An 18,836-nucleotide genomic window follows, 5' to 3' on the forward strand; every position below is an offset into this window, starting at 1 on the left:
CCGGCCTCTGCCTTCGGGCTTGGCTGCGTGCTGTGTGCCTGAGCCCGGCCGCAAGGGCGCGGGGCGATCGGGGCTGCCCGGGCTGGAAGGGAGGAAGGGAGGGGGAACCGCTGGAGGACGAGAAGCGACCCAGACCGCTCGGCGGAGGGGGGCGAGAGAAGGGCCCTTTCCAGCCCCAGTCAGGGCGGGAGCGGCGGGGTGGCGGAATGGGTTAACGGCAGCGGCGATTAGCGCGCTCCCGGCCCGGCCGCCAACAGCAGTTGTGGTTGTTGGGGCGACTCACTAACCACCGCGCCCGCCGCCGCCTCGCCGGCAGGTGCGTGCGCGGGGCCGGGGATCGCGGCGGCCCCGCTGCCGGTCCGCGCCCGCCGCCGCCGCCGCCGCCGCCGCCGCCGCCCCTTCCCCGCGCCCGCCGCGCCGCCCAAGCCGACCGGAGAGCGCCATCTAGGGGGCCGCGGCGGGGAGCGCCGGCCGCCGCCCCGCACCTGCGCCCGCGCCCGCGCCCCGGCCGCCCCGGCCGCCCCCTCCGCCCCGGCGCGGGGGGCGGCCCCGCCGCGGGCCCTGGACCCGGCTGCCCGCGGCGGGGGCGGGGGGGAGCGGCTGATAAGGGAGCCGGCGGGTGGGCGGGGGGCGCCGCGGACCGGGCGCCGAGGAGGGTGGGCGAGCTGCGGCCGGCGGGGCAGGGCCGCCGCGGCGGCGGTGAGGGAGGGGGCCACCCCCGGCCCGGCGGCGGGGGCTGCTCGCCGAGCGCAGCGGCCGCTCGCAAACTTGGCGTCCGGCGGGAGTTCCCCGGGCGGGGCGGAGAGGCGCCTTCTGCAGCCGGGCGGCCGCGAACACCGCTCCCCAGCAGGCAGCGGAGAGCCCCCGCTCCTGCGGGAAATTCAGCCCGCGTGGGGGGTTTTCAGCTGTGCCCGCCGTGCCTCCCCGCAGCGCAGAGCCGGGAGCTGATCGCTATCTCGCCTCACATTTAACCGTCGGTGGTGTCCAAAAAGAAAAAAAAAATTTTTTTTTCCCCAAATCATCCTTTTTGCACACGAGGGAAAGAGAGAGGGGAGTAGGGGGAGAGAAAGACAAAACATCAGCTGAAGTGCCAAAATGATTTATGAGACAGTGGAAAATATTTCATAAAGATCTCCCAGAGATTCTTTACTTGAACCAGTTAGAAAACAAAGGGGCTGTTTCTTGACAGATAAGCAGAGGGACAGGGAAGGATGAAGGAGGAAAAGAGGAGAAGAAGAAAGTACATTTCAGGCGATGGTAAACTCGCAGTCAAAACTGAGCTCGCAGCAATTTCCACCTTGCCTGTTTACCCCCGGTTATTACCCTGAGAAGGCGTTTCTCCCTTGCTCTCTGTTGCTCTGCTAGGTCAAAGCCACGTCTATTTTAGCCGTAGACTTATTTGCGAAATAATTTTTAAATCCCGCTCTAGCATTAAAAAAAAGAAAACAGCAGCAGAGATGTGGCAAGTGGGAGGTTGGATTTGCTGTTATTTCCCCAAATGCGCGTGAGGGGAAACTTCGCAATGACTGAAGTGGGCCCAACCTATCGGTTCAAAGAGGTGCGAGCAGCTCGCTCTTCCTTGCGTTCGTTCTCTCTCGCTCTCTCCAGCTTCTATTTATTTTTCTTTCTTTTTCCTCTTGACGCCTGTCTCTCTTGATCCCGCTCTCCTCTCTCTGCCTGTCTCCTCTCTCTTCCCCTTTCTCTCTCCGTCCGTCTCCCACTCCAAGCCGCACACCGCGGAAGCCTGGATGTGTACCGAATCCCCCCCCCCCCCCCCCCCCCAGTCGAGTCTCCGGCAAAAAAGCGCGGGGCGTGAGAAGGGAGATGGAACTACCAAGCCGTGTGTGCGTGCGTGCGCCCGTCTGCGTGCGTTAAATAAGGGAGTTGAAGATCCAGAGCCGCAAGTGACAACAAAGCGGGGCTCACGTCCCTTCCCGCGGGCCGGGCCGGGGCGCCGCCGCCCCGCACACGCGTGGCCCGGGGCGCTCCGGAGCGCGCGGCCGGGGCTCCCCTGCCGCCGGGTCCCGAAGGCGGCGGCCCCCCCGCGCCGAGCGCCGCCGGCCCGGCCCTCCTCTCTCCTCTCCTCTCCTCTCTCCTCTCCCCTCTCCTCTCCTGGCCGCGCTCGGCTCGGCGCGCTGGCGAATCAGAGAGTGTCGGAATCTATTGCCTTTGTCTGACAAGTCATCCATCTCCGGGGAGGCGGGCGGGGGGCTGAGGGCGCTGCGGCTTTTAGAGAGACACACACCGGGAGCGGAGGCTCCAGTCTCCGGCCCCGGCTCCTCGCAAGCACTTCCCACCTCGGGCGAAAGTCCGCCGGGCGCCGGATCCTCCGCCCGGCCGAGAGGAGGGGGCGCGCCCGCCCGCCGCTCGCAGCTTTCCCGGGGATTGCTACTCCGCTTTGAACTTAAATGAACTAGCCCCGGACCGCGGGAGGAGGAGGAGGAGGAGGGAGAGCCGCGTCCTCCCGCGCCTTCTGCCGCCTGGCCGCCGGCCGCACCTTGCTCCGGCACCCCCTCCCCGCCGCCGGGGATGCTCTGAGCCCTCCCAGCCATGACACCCACCTGCCCCCCGGCGCCGCCAGCCCCTCGCTCCCACGGACTCTGCTGACTCCGCCGGCCCCGCCGCCCCGGCCCCCCAGAGCCGGCGCAGCCCGCCCGCCCCCCGGAAAGTACTTCGCTCCCCGCTCCGCCGGGCAGGGGGGCCAGCGCACCCCGCCGCTCCCCTCCTCTCCTCTCCTTGTGTGTTTTTTTTTTCTTTTTTTTTGTTTTGTTTTGGTTTGTTTTTTTGTTATTTTTTTTTCTCCCCTAAGTCTTGAAGTTGAGTTTTAGAGGCGACACGGCGGCTTCAGCCGATTTCTTCCCCTTCCTTTGCCTCCCCATGGATATGCACTGCAAGGCAGACCCCTTCTCAGCAATGCACCGTGAGTACTGGAGCCCGGCTCCTTCCGCTGCTCTCCCTCTTTCTCATCCCTCCATTCCTCCTTCCCCGACCATTCTTCCTCACCTGATCCTCCTCCAGGTCCATCCTTTCACCGCCGGCCTCTCCTCCCCTGGCCGAAACCGGGCTTAGAGGGGCGTTCAGAAGGCAGGACGGGCATCGCCGGCCCCGGCGGCAGAGCGAGGGTCCCGGGCAGCCCAGGGCCCGGGCGGAGCAGAGCTCCGGGCCGGCGGCGGGGCGGGGGCCAGGACCCCCAGCCCGGGGGGCAGGGGGTTGCGTGCCGTGTGCGTGCGAAAGAAAACACCCCCCGAACCAGGTCTCTCCTCCGCAAAGGCACTTTCCCCCATCGCCCCTCGGACAACACGAGTTTATTCCGACTGGTGTCAGCCCCCCCCCCGGGCCGGACCCTGTCCCTGTCCCTGCCCCTGCCCCGCCGGACCGGGCCGGGGCTGCCCGCAACCCCGCGTGGCTCTAAACCCCCAGTTTCCCCCGCGATCTGATGCTGTTTGCTTTGATTTCGGATTTCAGCGGCAGAGAGGGGAGACGCCAGTTTCAATAAATTAATGGCGGGTTGGTCGGTGGCTGTTCCGTGCTTCGGTTTGGTTTGGTTTGGTTTGGTGAAAGGTTCGACTGCGGGAAAAATAGGACAATTGTACGGCCGGGAGACCTGGCAGCTTCGGAGGCTCACAAGAAGTCACGGTCCCTCCTGGTTTATTTACCAGGTCGCCGGTGTGCATTTTAAATGCATTCCTGGCACAGAGGAAAGTGCATTCGTGATATATTTTCACTGTAAAGAACCTTTCTATAAGAGGGGGACGAAGGAAAGCGAAAAGACCCCTTTACCGGGGACTTAGTGTAACGAAGAATTTTCAGGGATTTTAATTTCACCGCACGGAGGGAAAATAATTCCGAGTTTTAAATTAGAGGAAAAAAAAAAAAACCCAAACAACCAAATAATAGAAAGCCGAGATTGAGAGCATCTTGAGTCAGGAAATGAATAATTAAGAGCAATTTGTAACTTTTGACACCGAAACTTTTGAGGACACGCCCTGCCCGCTGCATAAAAACAAACCGAAAAGATATAAAATGGAAATGCTTGAAGTTTAAAAAAATCCCGATTTTGCCGTGAGAAGGAAGGCGCAGAAATACAAACCCCATGATCAGATCCCCAAACGTGGATGTAGGTAACTGCCTTCCTTTTTCCAAATTAATGATTTCCAGGATATATTGCTTAAAATGTAGGGTTTAATTTTCGAAGACCTTTAACAGAAAATAGTCCGTGCATTAGACGTTATTTTTAGTTTTCGGCGGTGCGACCTGCTTTCAGGCGCGATTGCAGTAATTCTGCCTCCGGTACGATCCGGAACATGTAGGCAGCCGAAAGAGGCATTTCACCGTCGCTGATTTTTTAAAAACTCCAGTGAGATTCGTGAACAATTTTGGCTTCCGATTAAAAAAAAAATAAAATCAACGTTCGATTTGTTCCCTAAAGTGTATTTCTAGAGCTACAGACCCTAGATATTAGTAAGCAATTAAAATACATACGGGCGCGGACTCCTGACACACACACACAGAGACAGCAAAACACGATCTGTACGAAAGCGGTATGATGGGCTGGGTATGTGTATATACAGACGCCGGCACTTATACGCGGATAAATACACGTAAATATCTTACTGCTCTGATAGAAATAACCTTAGAAAACCACGGGGCAGAGCAAAACAAACTCGTGTGAAAAATATCCGGGCCGCAATAATTTAAATTATTAATTTTTAATCTTTTTTGCATCTGTTGCCTTTTAATACTTTGTAATGCGAGTTATAAAAGGTGCTTTGAATTATTTATCATGGAGTTGCCGAAGAAATTGCTGTCTTGTAACTTTAGAGGCAACATGTGCAAAAGGGGTTCTGAACAAATGAAGAAAACACACAGCAACATATACACGCGGGTTTTAGTGAAGGAAGATAAATATTCCCCCTCCCCTCTGAACCCCTAAATATGTTTTCAGAAAGACTAACAAAAGAATGCAACAAATAACCCCCGGCTCATCGGGGAAGGGACAGGGAAGCCAGCCGGCGCCCTGGCCGAGGCGGCTGGGAGGGGATATGTGGAGGTGTTACTGAAGGGGTGGGGGAGATGGAAAAAACTCTATTTGTGCGAAAGGACTTGGATCGATCGCAGGGCAATGAGAGTTTCCACTAAGTTCAGAGCCAATAAGTCAGTGTCAGAAGCAGGGGAGAAAAAAACCTCAGCGAAAATACAAAACAGATCATTTTTCAGCAAACTGCAAAACGAACTAAGATCTCTTGGCGAGGAAGATACAGAAGGTTAGGGTTGTGTGAAAGGAAAGCTTTAATACAGAGTGCACTCCACAGCTATATCAGCTGGGTATTGCGGAGATAGAGACACCCAGGTAGCAGCGCCAGCGAAGCTGCACCGCCTGCGAGTGTACATCTCCCCACGCGCCCGGGTAAAGGCGACCTGCTCCGGTCTCTAAGGCAGACCACCCCAGGTGCAAGCGGTTCACAACCGCCTGTCTTGCTGAGTCCCAAAAGGAGATATTTCCCTTTATTCCTGTCACCCCGTTCCTCCTGCCCAGGCTTAGCAGGTGCATACTTATTTTTTCCCCAAGTTATTTCTCGAAATGGAGAAGGACAGATCGGAAAACAGCGATCCTAGCAGTCCTATCTGAGAGAGCGCGGTTTTTTGCCTGGAGAGGGGGGAACAGAGGAAAACGGAGCATTTTAAATTCTTCCTGAATTAGATTGGGGGTCGGGGGAGGAAAGACGGAACGGTGCGAGTCTGTTCGAATTTTTTTTTTTTTTTTTACTGGAGGATTTTTCCTTTAAAGATCGAAAGCTGAAGAGAGAGAGGGTCTGTCTGTAAACGAACACCGGCCGCGGGACACAAAATATTTTCTTTCTCTCTCCCTACATTTCTTTCCCTTTCTCTTGTTCTCTCTGAATCCCTTCAACTCGCATCCGAAAATAACGGGAGAGGACGCGTTGCATGGGGGACATGCCGCGGGGTGAGGGAGGGCGGGGTTCGCGAGTAACTGTAATTGACAATGTGATAGAAAATCGCGGAAAGAAAATGAAAGGCGAGAGGAAAAGCCCAAGAGTAGAGAGAAGGGGGACTGCGGCTGGGTCCGCCCGGAGCCGCTCAGCAGCTGAGCTCCGGAGTTCGGGAGCGCATCCCTCCCCAACTCTTGGGAGAGGAGCCGGCGCGGGCACTGCCTCCGTCCTCGCCCCACCACAATGGCCCCGAGTAGCCGCCGCTCCGGCGTCCCGGGGGGGGGGCTGCGGGAGGGAGAGGTGCCCTCCGGCCCAGGGAAGGGGAGACGGCATACGGGGGGGGACAGTTCCCGGCTAGCCTCCGGCTCGGGAAAATTCACTCTGCCTTCTCTTTCCTTCCCATCTCTCCTTCTTTCTCTTTCTTTCTTGCTTTCTCTTTTCTTTCTTTTGCTCTTGCTCTTTCCTCTCTTTCTTCCTATTTCTTCTCTTTCTCTCTTTATCTTTCCTTTTCTTTATCTTTCTTTCTCTCGTTATCTTTCTTTCTCTTTCTCTTATTCTCCCTGGTTTTTCCTCTTTCTGTCTCTCTTTCACCCTTTTTCTCTTCTTCTGTCTCTCTCCCACGTCTTGTTCCCCCCTCTCGACCCCCCGCCATCACCTCCATCCATCTGTAGTGACTGGAGATTTTGCAGTACGAGTGGCGAAGAATCCACGACTAACGGTGTGTTTCTGGTGTGCGTGGGTTGTTGTGTTTTTTTTATTTCTCTTTCCCCAGCAGGGCACGGGGGTGTGAACCAGCTCGGGGGGGTGTTTGTGAACGGCAGGCCCCTACCTGACGTGGTGAGACAAAGGATAGTGGAGCTGGCTCACCAGGGGGTGCGACCCTGTGACATTTCCAGGCAGCTGCGGGTCAGCCACGGTTGTGTCAGCAAGATCCTGGGCAGGTAAGGAAAGAGGCAGCTCCTTCCCCTCCCCTGGGACGGCAACGGTGCATCCCTTCCCCGCTCCGGTGTGACCTCCCGCCCTTCTTCCCCCGGCACCGGGCTCTCCCCGCCACCTCCCCGAGCGGCCCCGGCACCTCCGCGCCGTGGGAGCCCGCGGCTGAGCGGAGCCCCCTCCTCCAGCCGGCAAGGACACGCTCCCCCCCCCCCCCCCCCCCGCGCCCCGGCGGTGTTTGGAAACTCCTGGGAAGACAACAATTTACGAGGGGTGGGCGGGAGGGCGGGAAAGAGAAGGGACGGGGGGAGAAAAAACCGAAAGAACGACAAAAAAAACCCTCCGACAACAACAACAACAAAAAATCCCCCAACTCGCAACAATCCGTGAGCGGCCTTAGCAAATACACGGGTAAATAAACAAACAACGGCGCAAATAAATAAATAAATACCCGCGGTAACCGATCGCCGCCAAATGTGGTGTGAAATATCCCCAGGGGCAAGCCGGGGCGGTGTGTGTGGGGGGAACCCGGCGCCCCCGGGCCCGGCCGCTCGGACGCGGAGCGGTGTCAGCAGGCGGCAGAGCCCCAGACGCCTGTGCGTGTGGTGTGTGTGCGCTGCCGTGCCCTCCGCAAAGGACGGGTCAGAGCCGCTGCCGCCACCAGAGCTAATGGCCAGCGGGGAGATGGGCTGGAGCTGCCCCGTACGAGCACCCGCTTCCCAGGGACCGGGGCGGGGGGGGTAATAAACCGCGCTCCCGCACCCACAGCCCCGCCAGCGCCCGGAGCCGGGAGTAGCCGGCCGGGAGAGCCCGGGGGTGGGGGCGCGGCACTGCTCGCTCCCCGCGCCCCCTCCCCGGCCGCCCGGCCCGGCCCGGCCCCGCGGTCGGCGGGCTTCGCCTCCGGCCGGCCGCATCGGGGCGAGGGTTTTCGTTTTGTTTCTCGATTCCCGGGCCTGAAACGAGTGGGTGCCTCTAAGGCGGGGAAGGGGGAGGCAGCGAACAGCCCAGCGCCTCTCGCTTCTGACACACACACACAAAAAAAGGGGGGGGGAAGGAGGCAAAAAAAAAAAAAGGAGAGTGGGAGCGAGCCCTGGAAAGGAGAAGGGGCTCCCCCAGCCCCAGGCGGCCCGGCGCCATGCGGCACCCCAGCCGCCGCGGCCCGACGCCGCGCACCGGCGGGCCGAAGCCGAGGTGGGGCGCGGGGCCGGGGGCCGCGGGGCCGGGGGCCGCGGGGCGCTCCGAGGGGCAGGCGAGCACCGGGTGCTCGGGGACGGCGGGGCTGTTCCGGGCACGACAGGTCACTGACCGTCCTTTGTGCAGGTATTACGAGACGGGGAGCATCAAGCCCGGCGTGATCGGCGGCTCCAAACCCAAAGTGGCGACCCCCAAAGTAGTGGATAAAATCGCCGAGTACAAGAGACAAAACCCGACAATGTTCGCCTGGGAGATCCGGGACAGGCTACTGGCCGAGGGCATCTGCGACAACGACACGGTCCCCAGCGTCTCCTCCATAAACAGGTAAGAGCAACCCCGCAGCCCTGCTCGCGGCCCGATCGCCTCTTTACGGCCCCATAAAAGCCCTCTCAATAGCGCGGACGGCCCAATCCTTCCTCGGTCAGGTTAGATCCGCCCCGCGCCAGCCCCGCGCCCGCAGCGGGCCCCCCGGGCATGGCCCGCCAGCCCCCCCCGGCCCCGCCGTGACCCCCGAGCCCGGTCCCGGGCAGCGGGGGGGAGCGAGCGGGTCTGCCCCGGGGCTGGCCGCTGCACGCCACAGGGCTGCGGCTTGCGCCTGCCGCTTGGCCCCGGGGCGGGCAGCGCTGCCGCGAGAGCAGCTGAGCCCCCCCCCCCCCCGAGCAGTCCGGCGGTGCCGCAAGGCTTGGGGGCTGTTCGGGCTGGCGGGGGCACGGGCGGCGGAGCCGGGTTTTCCCCTGTCCCTCCAACGCCCCTCCCGGGGTGTGAACGACCGCCAGCCTTGTCGGGGTATTAGGGCTGTGAGCCGAAAAGCTGCCGTTATCCGCTGCCGAGCCGGGCTGAGAGCCCCCAACCGCCGAGTGCTGGAGGAAGGCTTCCCTTGCACCCGCTCCCCGCGGTTCACTCCTCATCGCTAGCCGGAGGGAACGGCTAAACTTGCGAGGCGGTCCCTTTCCCCGGCTGGGGAGAGCTGCTCCCTGCGGTCCCTGCGGCTCCCGGCTCGGGCTGATCCCTGCCCTCGCAGGAGGCTGGGGAGCAGCAGGATCGATTCAGCACTAGCAAAAATTTGTCCCCATCTCCTTCCCCAGCTGCTAGGGTGCGACTTTTGTTGGTGGAGGGACTCAGATTTGGTCTCAGGTTTGCGGTGACAAAAATAACCATATGACAGGCAAAAAGAAAGGATCGATGCAGGAGAAAGAGGCCGGTGATAGATGTAATCAAGTACTAACACCGGGCAAAGCGCTCAGACTGTTCGTGTGCCCGCACGTTCAAATGCAGCGTCCATCAGGTCCTCACACTTTGGCAACACACAACACCCTTACACAGTAAAAGTAATTACGCTGTTTCAGCGTAACGTATGTACAGATACCTTGACTATGCCCACAGAAGTACAACCTTGAGAAACAGAGTAACACAGGGATATCTGCAAAGGGTACATACATAGGCACAAAATAACCTCACCAACAGAGTAAGAGTATATGAAATTTTGCACGCAATCCCAAATATACAGCGTTTCCCACTCAAATAAATGTATGTAGAGTATATGTAAATATGCATTCAGGCTTTTGTAGCGTCCACATAGATAAAAACGCACAAGTCGGTATATTGGCCCTTTTGATACATAACAAGTTTAGCCAGCTTTTTTTTTTTTTTTTAAAAACCTGCTGTACTTATAGCAAGGGGAAGCAAAAAATAAATAGCAGGGAAAACACAGTGGTATTTTTTGTCTTGCGCTTTTCACGGCAGATTTATCAAAATATGTCTAATAACTCAGACTGTGTATTTCTAAATCTGGCATCCTATATAAATGGGTTTTAATATTTTGCAAATGATATGGAATTATCCCAAATCATCTTGAAAACAGCAGGTAGAATTAGCTACTGGAATGTACCTTGGCTAAGAAAGATTCCCTCAGACACACTGTCTCTGTAATATACTGCTAGGCTACCCTAGGAAATTATCCCTGTGTGTGCCATCTGTATTAAAATGGTTATTAAGTTATGAACAGGGTAACATAATACTGATCGGCTAATTATACACCCTCCTAAAAAACCTCCAGGTCTCTGTTACTCTCTCAGTCAGGTATTGAAATAATAACAGTTTGACATTCAGACACCTTACAAAGGCAGCTGCGGAAGGACAGCCAGCTATCCCTGGGAGGAATTAAGCTGGTGGTACAGAAGTCCAGAGGAACAGCTGTGGGCTCTTTGGAGGAATAGCATATATGGACCCGACACACATGTATACTTCGGCTAGCTCAAGGGGTCTTAGCATCCAAATGTCACTGAAGTCTCAGCCTTCTGCCTGCTGGACCCCAATGCCTCGTGTCTGGGTTGCAACATCCTGGGCAGAAGGCTGAGCGCCAGGTTTTGCTCCCACCTTTGCTACCAGTTTGTGGCAGGGCTTTGGGGGTTTTGGTCCTCAGTTTCCCCACCCTGGAAATGAAAACTGAGCCTTCTCAGAAGGAGGTGGGAACAGATGTCAGTTAGATTGCGCTTATAAAATGCATTGAGAAGGACAAGTGCTTTGTAGATGCTAAGTATTATTATATTAAAGAGGCTCAGCTGTGACCCACCATATTTGATTCATACTGCGATGGCATTTGAGTGTGTAGTCATCAAAGCACAAGAGCATTTTGGCTTCATGTGATTAAGTCTTTCCCCATTCCTTTTAAAAATTCAGGCCCAACTTCCCCACTGTTCACCTTTGTATGAGGCTCCCCAAACCTCACATCTGTGAGGAAGTGAGCCCATTATATCACAGGTCATAAAATTTGCAAGTCTGTGCTAGGCAAGAACAGGACCATGAACTGGGAAAAAATTGCAGCGGAATAGGAAACAGCGAGTATATAAGGGCCCGATCCCGGCGCCGCGGAGAGTAGCGTGAGCTTCATCACTCCAATGACTTTTGTGACTCCAGCTCACAAAACTCACAAAACACAAAGAGGGGACTAAGTTCACAATTTAAATATACATTTTTCTCTCTTGCATTGTCAAAACACACATATGGAATTGGGTCAATTCTTTGTAAAAGCACATCCCTTACCTGCGGTACGATCACAAATTGGAGTTAATCTAACAGTCTGAGTCTCTGAGCAGCTTCAGATAGATGACAGTTTTAAAACCCAACCTTGTAGAAGTATCTGTCTTCTTATTTTCACAAAATGTGGAGTTTCCAAAGCAAAATCTGCATTGGCCCTGTGTCCAGAACTGTTAGAGCTACATCCATGAGCGGTTTAACATCTTGAGACTATAAGCGAGGCATTTACAGAAGTAGAAGTCACTTGTGTCCCTAGATAGACTGTGAATACTGCACTTCAAAATGGAGATCTCCTTGTACATGGGAAAAAATTACTTTTGGTTATTATAAGATTTTCTGAAAATGTATTAATTACTTTTTATTTTCTTTCTTTCTGGGGATTAGTCTAACATTAACAAAGACTTTTGGGTGAGAGACTAGAAAACAATGCCGTTTCAATTCCATTTTTAAAGTCTCCCTACAACATTTAAAAAATCTATTTTCCATTAATTATTTTTTGTGATACGTGAATTCTATGTGCCTACATTGTACTGATCTGTCGGTATTGCACTGAGAATATTGGGACACATTTGGGACGACATGTAATTCAGTATTGCGATTTATCAGAAACTTCTTCCTACTAAACTCATGCAGATAAAGGCTAGATACAAACTCGGGTGAAAAACATGACTTAACTACTCTGTCAAGATTCAGGAAAAAAAATAAAGTCTTCTCCTATGTGGTAGTTTTCCTTTAATTATGGCCAAAAAGTCTAGAGAGTATACTAGTTAATAAGCAAAGTGCACCAGAACTGACAGGATCAGGACAGAGCAGTTATCTCTGCACTGGGAGCTGCATACATTAGGTACTATACAGTATAAACCTATTGTGTATGTGTAGGTATACACACACATATAATATACACATCTATGTAAACACACACACATACGCACAGTGCATGTAATTGAGAAGCAGGCAAGTGACAGAAGCTCTTGATTCTTTGGTTAGAAATTAGTGCTTACTTTAAATCACTTGAGCACCTTACTGCTTGAGCACCCTGCCAGCCCGAACTTTTCCGCCTATCATATAACTATAAATGAGTTATCTTTGGTCACTTCAGGTTAGAATATTTCAACTGGATTTAGGCACTGCTGTAAGCCTTGCGGTGGTCTCCTAAGTATGAACTCAGAGGCATATGTTAATGAGAATTTTTCCTTTGCTTTGTGGCACGTACAGTTAGCCTAAGAACACAGGTTTCATGAGATAATAATCACCCCAGAAAAATCTTTTGAATTAGACAGTGTACTTTAGTAGGAACAGGACGGAGCACATCGCAGACGCGTGTTCACGGTTATGCAGCAAGGGATGCAATGGGCATTGTAGTTTAAGCGTTACTTCCCGCTTCTCTTAAATTAATGAATTCCTTACAGGCCCAGAAAGGCAAAGCAAAACAACGCCCCCACAATTTGTCCCTCTATCCTAGGTCTCCTGTGGCTGGGTTCAGTACTAGGGACTCCCAGTTAGTCCTTATCCAAGGAATGCCAAAGCCAAAGCATTACGGAGTTCAGTTAGCCTTCTGGATACACTTCGGACCCCAAGTTCCTGAGAGTAGACCTAACTTAATACCAACTGTAGGGAATAGAGTTTAGTGGATATATTATCTCAGTCAAGCAACAGGTGTTTTTTCAATCTTCTCTTAGGTATTGGATATACGTTAATTTCTAGTTAATTTCCAGTGTTAAGTGCTTGGTTTGGGGAGATGTTTCCTCTTTCATTATATAACAATTGGCTAATGATTCCTAGTTAAAGTCTCCAGTAATGATGTACTCTTTAAAAATACTTACGGAAAGACACACACATTGATTCAGGTTATAATGACCAGTGAAATATACTTGTACATTGAAATATTATTGAGCATGTGGCCAATTTCTGTGGCCGTGGGCAGGCCTGTAGTTTAGAGCAAAGAATGGCATATTAGGAGATGAGATTTCTCTTACCAGTTCTGCCATTAACTTTCTGGTTGATCTTGGGCAGGTCACACGGACTCCTTATGAGGTTGCTTTGCCATCTGTAAAATGAAAATAACAGTATTTAGCTACCTTTGTAAAACTCGGTGTGACCTTTCGCTAAAAATGCCCATGGAGTTCAACACGTGACAAGGAAAGCTTCAACACTGGAGCTATTTTGTCTTACATCAGCTGAGGCTATAGTCCACGCAAGGGAGATAGAATTGAACAGAATCTCGACTGAGGTAAACGTAACGTCTCAAGACAAACAATCGAGTCTGGCAAAAGGCAGGGCGTATTAGGGCAGGGGCTGTGTCATATGCGGAAGAAATCAGTGTTATGCCAACAGAGCTTTCTGAGTCACTCTCGCTAGCCTCATTTGAGAATTTCCCCAAAGGACACCCTGGCCAAAGCCACTGGTGAATCTCTCCCTGTCTTTTCCACCGAACAAATCTGGACTTCTTGGAGGACAGGTAATGAGTCTAGGGAGAGAGGAGAAGTTGGAAGAGTACAGAGTATCTCTAGTGGCAGCTTGTTCATAGTGACCAAAAGCAGTGACAGCTACATGGCCTGCAGTGAACACGGGGTGAATTGCACTGTTTTAACTGGCAAACGTGTTTGTGTCACACAAACCTATCACCGCCATCACTACTTAGTAGCTACAAGCCAGTTTTCTCAATAGAGAGGCCAACGGTTAGACTGGCCACGTAGGCTGGATTAGCCTCTGACTGCGAATGTGTTGGTGCAAGGCAGGGGTGAAGAAAACTTGTCCGACAGTACCCAACAGAGTTTACCAGGTCTCATAACCTGGCACTTCTTGTGGCGCACAGAAGAAACTTGGGATCCTAGCAGGGATCCTCTCCCTTAGTTGATGCTGAGTGTACGGTTCCCCTGTGATTTCCTGCATCAGGGCATGCTCTCAAGGTAGAAGACTTCTACTGCCAGTTGTTTTCAGCTGAGCAAAGAAAGTGATTGGGTCACACAGGGCTTCATTACAGGGAATATACTCCTTTAAATTCAGATTCTTTTCCATCAGACACAAACCTGGTATTATCTTCTTTTTATCATTGCAAATAAAGGACAGGCTCATAAAGCAGAGGTTTACAGACAATGTTACTGCAGCTGAAAGAGTAAATGAATGCTCACAGCATTTGTCTTTGTCTTATTCATCATATCTGGCCACTGGAAGGTTGTATGGTGGGAACTACAATAAGCTAGCTGCATTTTTTCTAATTTTCATATTGCAGAGATATTAGCTCAACAGAGGCGGTTAGCAAATAAAATTGGTTGTGCCTGGGAAGTTTTGAGCTCCCTGTTCTGTGAACCTCGAAGTTTAGAACCACATCGGTCTCTTTATCACCTAAGAATACCAGCCCTTCCTTTTTGTATAGATGTACAGAAAGCTTGATTTTTGTTGGAAGTTAAACATTTTCAAGCTTTTGCATCTAGTGAATGATTGCTGCATTCTGCCATAGAGGTAGCTGCATTTCAGTGCTGGGTGAGTGAGTCTTATGGAGCTAAACCTCATTTACCAGAATCACTATTATGTGAAAAAACTCATTTGACTTTGGGAGAAAAGAGGAGAAAATATAAGTGGCTTGGCCAAGCAATGACAAAGTGGTGAGAACAATATAGTGATCTGAAGGGCACAGTCCCTCCAACAGGAAAGGAATTATTCACGTTTAAACAAAGTAGTATAGCCAGGAATGAAGGGAGGGAAATAAGAAAGAAAACATTTAAATGGTAGCAGAAGGTATCCTGTGATAGGAAGGTCCATTAAGTTGTGGAATTGCATCCCATAGGAGTTCCTGATTTCTTGGAATATATATATAACTAGATGGCATTAATAACAAGCAAACGTACAATAAGAAATAATCTTGTGTTGGCTAAAGAGACAGATAATGCTTTAGCAGGCCAGCTGGACCCTTTATGATATGATGACATGATGCATACAAAACAAAGTTGTGTTTTCAGCCGTATATCAAATATCCCCCAAAACCCGTCTCTGATCCTAAAGCCCATTCAAACAAAAGATTTCTGTATTACTTGAATAAAAAGATACGACTTCAAAACAGTTGAACAAGGCTGAGCTTCACTTAGATTCCATGGTCTTTAAGGCATGTTGAAATTCAAATGGAGTTTAGGTTTAGGCTCTCTTCTTACAATCAGCAAAATATTTAGGGATCCCACTTTTGGGGAGGGTGTCTATAAATGGAAAGGTAGAGACTTCCAAAAGCATTTGTCATTGGCCTGACATCCGTGCAGCTAACTAGGGCTTTAGGAAATCCCATCTGTGTGTAGATGGCTCTGATGATGATTACTACTCATGAAAGCTTCAGAAAGGTTTGAGTTTTTCTCCCAAACAATCATTTTTTAAACTGAGAGCTAACGGAAATGAGGATTTTTCCACTGTAATCCCAATTAATCTACTGGAGCCTATACATGCACGGCCATATTTACCAGTCCCAACTGCTTAAAAATGCCAAGGCAGAGCCTAAATCATGCAATTGGCATAAAAATAATGAGTACTTGTAATACAACATGGGTTTGTTTTTACTTGTTTTCTCTTCTCTACCCTAAATTTTTAAAGGGATTTGGATATCTGACTGCCATTAAACAACTTTAAAAACACCTTAACAATGCAGTCCTTTGAGTCTTCAGAGACCTGACAGGCCCCTTTTCAAGCCCCCCCAAGCACTGGAAAACAGACTTTATTAAATGAGAACTGAAATTCTTATGCTATCACTTGACTAGAGGAGCTGGAAAACCCACAACAAACACCGTTAGGCTTGTGATGAAATACTAGACAGTATGATATTCAGTGCTAGCCTCCAATTTTCTCTAGTGCCAGTAACTGAGAGCTGATTTTGTAGCACTTATATGGCTATCTTCCTAGCTGAAAATCACAAATCTAATCACTTGGTTTCCAAACTCCTCAGAGTGCACTTACAAATATTCATTTCCAATCAATTTGCACCTGCTAATATTTCTCAATGCTCACATGTGATGACAGAGTCAGAAGCAATGCTGGTGCTTACTATTTCTATTGCAATAGCATAAAGAGGCTCTGTGCATAGATCACAGCCCATTGTCCAAAACAGGCACAGCGTAAATAGGAATTTCTTTTGAGAGGTTCTTTTAGAAAATCAGTATATACACACATCTTTCTTTACACCATCCCCTTAGCTTCTACTAGGCTCATAATTCAGACAGTCCTCAGGGTTTCAGGGATCCTGAAGCAAACATCCTTGTTACAGGAAATGAGGTACCTGGCCAGGGCTCACCCAAGCCCAAGCCTAGGTAAAAGGCAGAGCAAAACTGGAGAGCCCTCTTCTTCAGGCTCATATCTGACAAGACGGAAGCTGAACGCTAGCTAGACTGCGACAGCCTCCCCCCTCTTCCCCGATAAGTAGGCATATAAATAAATAAATAAACGGCATCCTAACTGCACTGAGAACTCAATAAAACAATCACATCAAATATGAGGAGGTATAAATCTCATGTCTGCACAGGTAACCCACTCAATTGCTTTTATTATGGCTCAGCCTGACTCCATTTATTACCATCCGTGGCCTGGGTGAAGGATGTTTGCATGGAGGGTGGTCTCCTGGTGAAATCCTATCCCTGGAACAGTGACAATCAGCCCATACAGAGGTGGATTTTGGTGGGGAGACCAAAGGCAGATCCATCTGTCTGCATGAAAACCAATCAATAACCCTGTAACTAGACCCCTTGTCGCTGGGAAATGGACAACACAATAGTTCAATCCTGGAGCCACAGGAGAGGAATAGCTGTGGTTGGGGTGTGAAGAATGACAGGATGTATGCATGAAGTGTTTGAGACATATGGACAGAATATGTCTGTCCATATAGATATTGAGGAGGAGTGATGGGATAGGAGCGTAGAGGGTACATTTTTTATATATAGTAGGCAAATTTGAAAGGTTGATGTGTTCAGAGGTGGGTATGGGGAAGGAAAAAGCAGAGTTATACTGTGGTTTTTTTATAGGACATTTATGCGGGGACTGGGAGTGCAATGCAGATAGGTACCTCTGAGGAAATGCGCCTGCTGGTTGGACACTACATATGAGTATATCAGTATATGGCAGGAAACATGTATCTCCAGACAGGCACATAGATGGTGACACAAAATGCTGGTAGGCTAAAGGAAGCATATGCAGGAGTTCGATGTGGTCGGGGAAGGATATTCCTTTGTCCTCTGTCTGGCTCGGGATTTATGTGTGTACTAGTTTTGACAGAGAGGAGGAAGAGTGATGTGCCAAAAGCCTGAACTAAAAGACTGTGAGTTCACAGATACACTTCCCAGAAAATGCTATGTATGAAACATTTACCCAAACCTCCCTGTTAAATCAGGAAGGGAGATTCTGGTGGCTTGTCTCTGCCTGTAAGAAAAATAGAAATAGGACATTTCTTGCTGCTGTCATCCTCTAGCTCTGCAGTTCCTGTAGTGTTTCCAAAATCTGCACATTGTTCCCTGGGCTTCTAGCAACTCCCCCAACACATGCACACATGCATACGCACAGAGATATGCTGGAGTTTGCCTCTATTAATTATTCTCTCCTGAGGGCCAATTTAGTTTTTATTCCTTAGCTCCGTTTTGAACAGTTCCTCCTTCTAAGATACGCACCCTCCCATCTCTGCAGGGTCCAAGGCACAGGGTTAAACGTCCACCTCTGGTTGGGAGCCAAATTGCATCAAGAACAGCAGTCAGCTCTGCTCAAAATGCCCATCACTGTATTTCAGTTGAGAGGGGTGGTATCCATGTTTTGCAAGGCAGATTGATGTGTGTTCATTAATTTATAAAAGGAGAAGCAGAGACTGCGACCAGACAACAAAGTCAAAAAAGAAACCCTCACATATCTGTCAGACAGGATGCCCTGCACCACTTCTAGTTTCAGGGGAGTTTGGATGGTTCTGGCAACAGTAACAGTACCCATTTCTTTGGTCAGGGAGGGTTAATATCCTAGCCCTTTGATTTCTGGAACTACTTCTCATTTCTTTAAGGAGGGCTGAAATATGAGGGCAACCTCATTACACCACTGCCCATTTTCAAGCTCTCACTTTAAAATTGTGATAGAGTTTTTGGGCACTAACATTTGGGCACTTCTTAAAGGGACCGTTGTCTTTCAACATACTCATGTTTCTCTAAAAATTCCTTTAATAAAAATTTCTGCTCATCTGCCTTTAAAAAAGAAAGATCGCAGCTCAATGTAGCTATGTAACAGTGCCTGCTGTTAGAATTTGCCTAAATTAGGCCCTTTCTTGGTTGTTTAAATGTAGACTTTCAAGCTTGAAAAATTATACATTTATACATAAATTATACATACACAAAAAATACATACACACTTATTTAAAAAATCAATATGGAAGGGAGGAGATATAGAAGAGAAGAGGAAAGGAAGAAATAATACTTCTGAAGAAAAGGAGATTGTGTTTACATACTGGGTGCATAGGGGAAGTGTATTTCTGAGATGTGCTACGTACAAATGGGCCAAGGCTGTGTAAGCAGGGACAGAGCAGAAAATGTGCAGTGTCACGAACTCCCTCTCCCTACAGAACAAACAGCAAATGTAGAGTTTTAAAGAGACCATGTTTGTGGTGCTGTCTCTGGCAGCCAGCCAGCCACAACACGAAGCTTCCAGAGCGGGTGGAGAGCACAGCTGGGGGGAGTTGGGGGAGGAAAGGGCAAGAGATAAGAGTGGAGTGAAAGGCTAAGG

The 18,836-nt window shown here is 50.7% G+C and overlaps 1 protein-coding gene across 9 annotated transcripts in view; it reads left to right on the forward strand.

Annotated features, from left to right (window-relative positions):
- The first annotated feature begins 2,253 nt into the window (after positions 1 to 2,253).
- Positions 2,254 to 18,836, forward strand: part of PAX2 (paired box 2) — an 87,495-nt gene continuing 70,912 nt past the window's right edge. For 5 of the 9 annotated variants that reach the window (XM_030029937.2, XM_030029935.2, XM_030029940.2 and 2 more), the window contains exons 1-3: positions 2,254 to 2,920; positions 6,724 to 6,892; positions 8,205 to 8,402. In XM_030029937.2, the coding sequence (XP_029885797.1) occupies positions 2,878 to 2,920; positions 6,724 to 6,892; positions 8,205 to 8,402 (410 nt within the window). In that variant the 5' untranslated portion in view covers positions 2,254 to 2,877. Of the gene's footprint in view, positions 2,921 to 6,293; positions 6,670 to 6,723; positions 6,893 to 8,204; positions 8,403 to 18,836 lie in introns of those variants that run through there. The other 4 variants (XM_030029943.2, XM_030029936.2, XM_030029944.2 and 1 more) reach the window with 2 other exon arrangements.

This window comes from Aquila chrysaetos, chromosome 11, assembly GCF_900496995.4.
Source record: "Aquila chrysaetos chrysaetos chromosome 11, bAquChr1.4, whole genome shotgun sequence".
Classification (NCBI taxonomy): Eukaryota; Metazoa; Chordata; class Aves; order Accipitriformes; family Accipitridae; genus Aquila; species Aquila chrysaetos.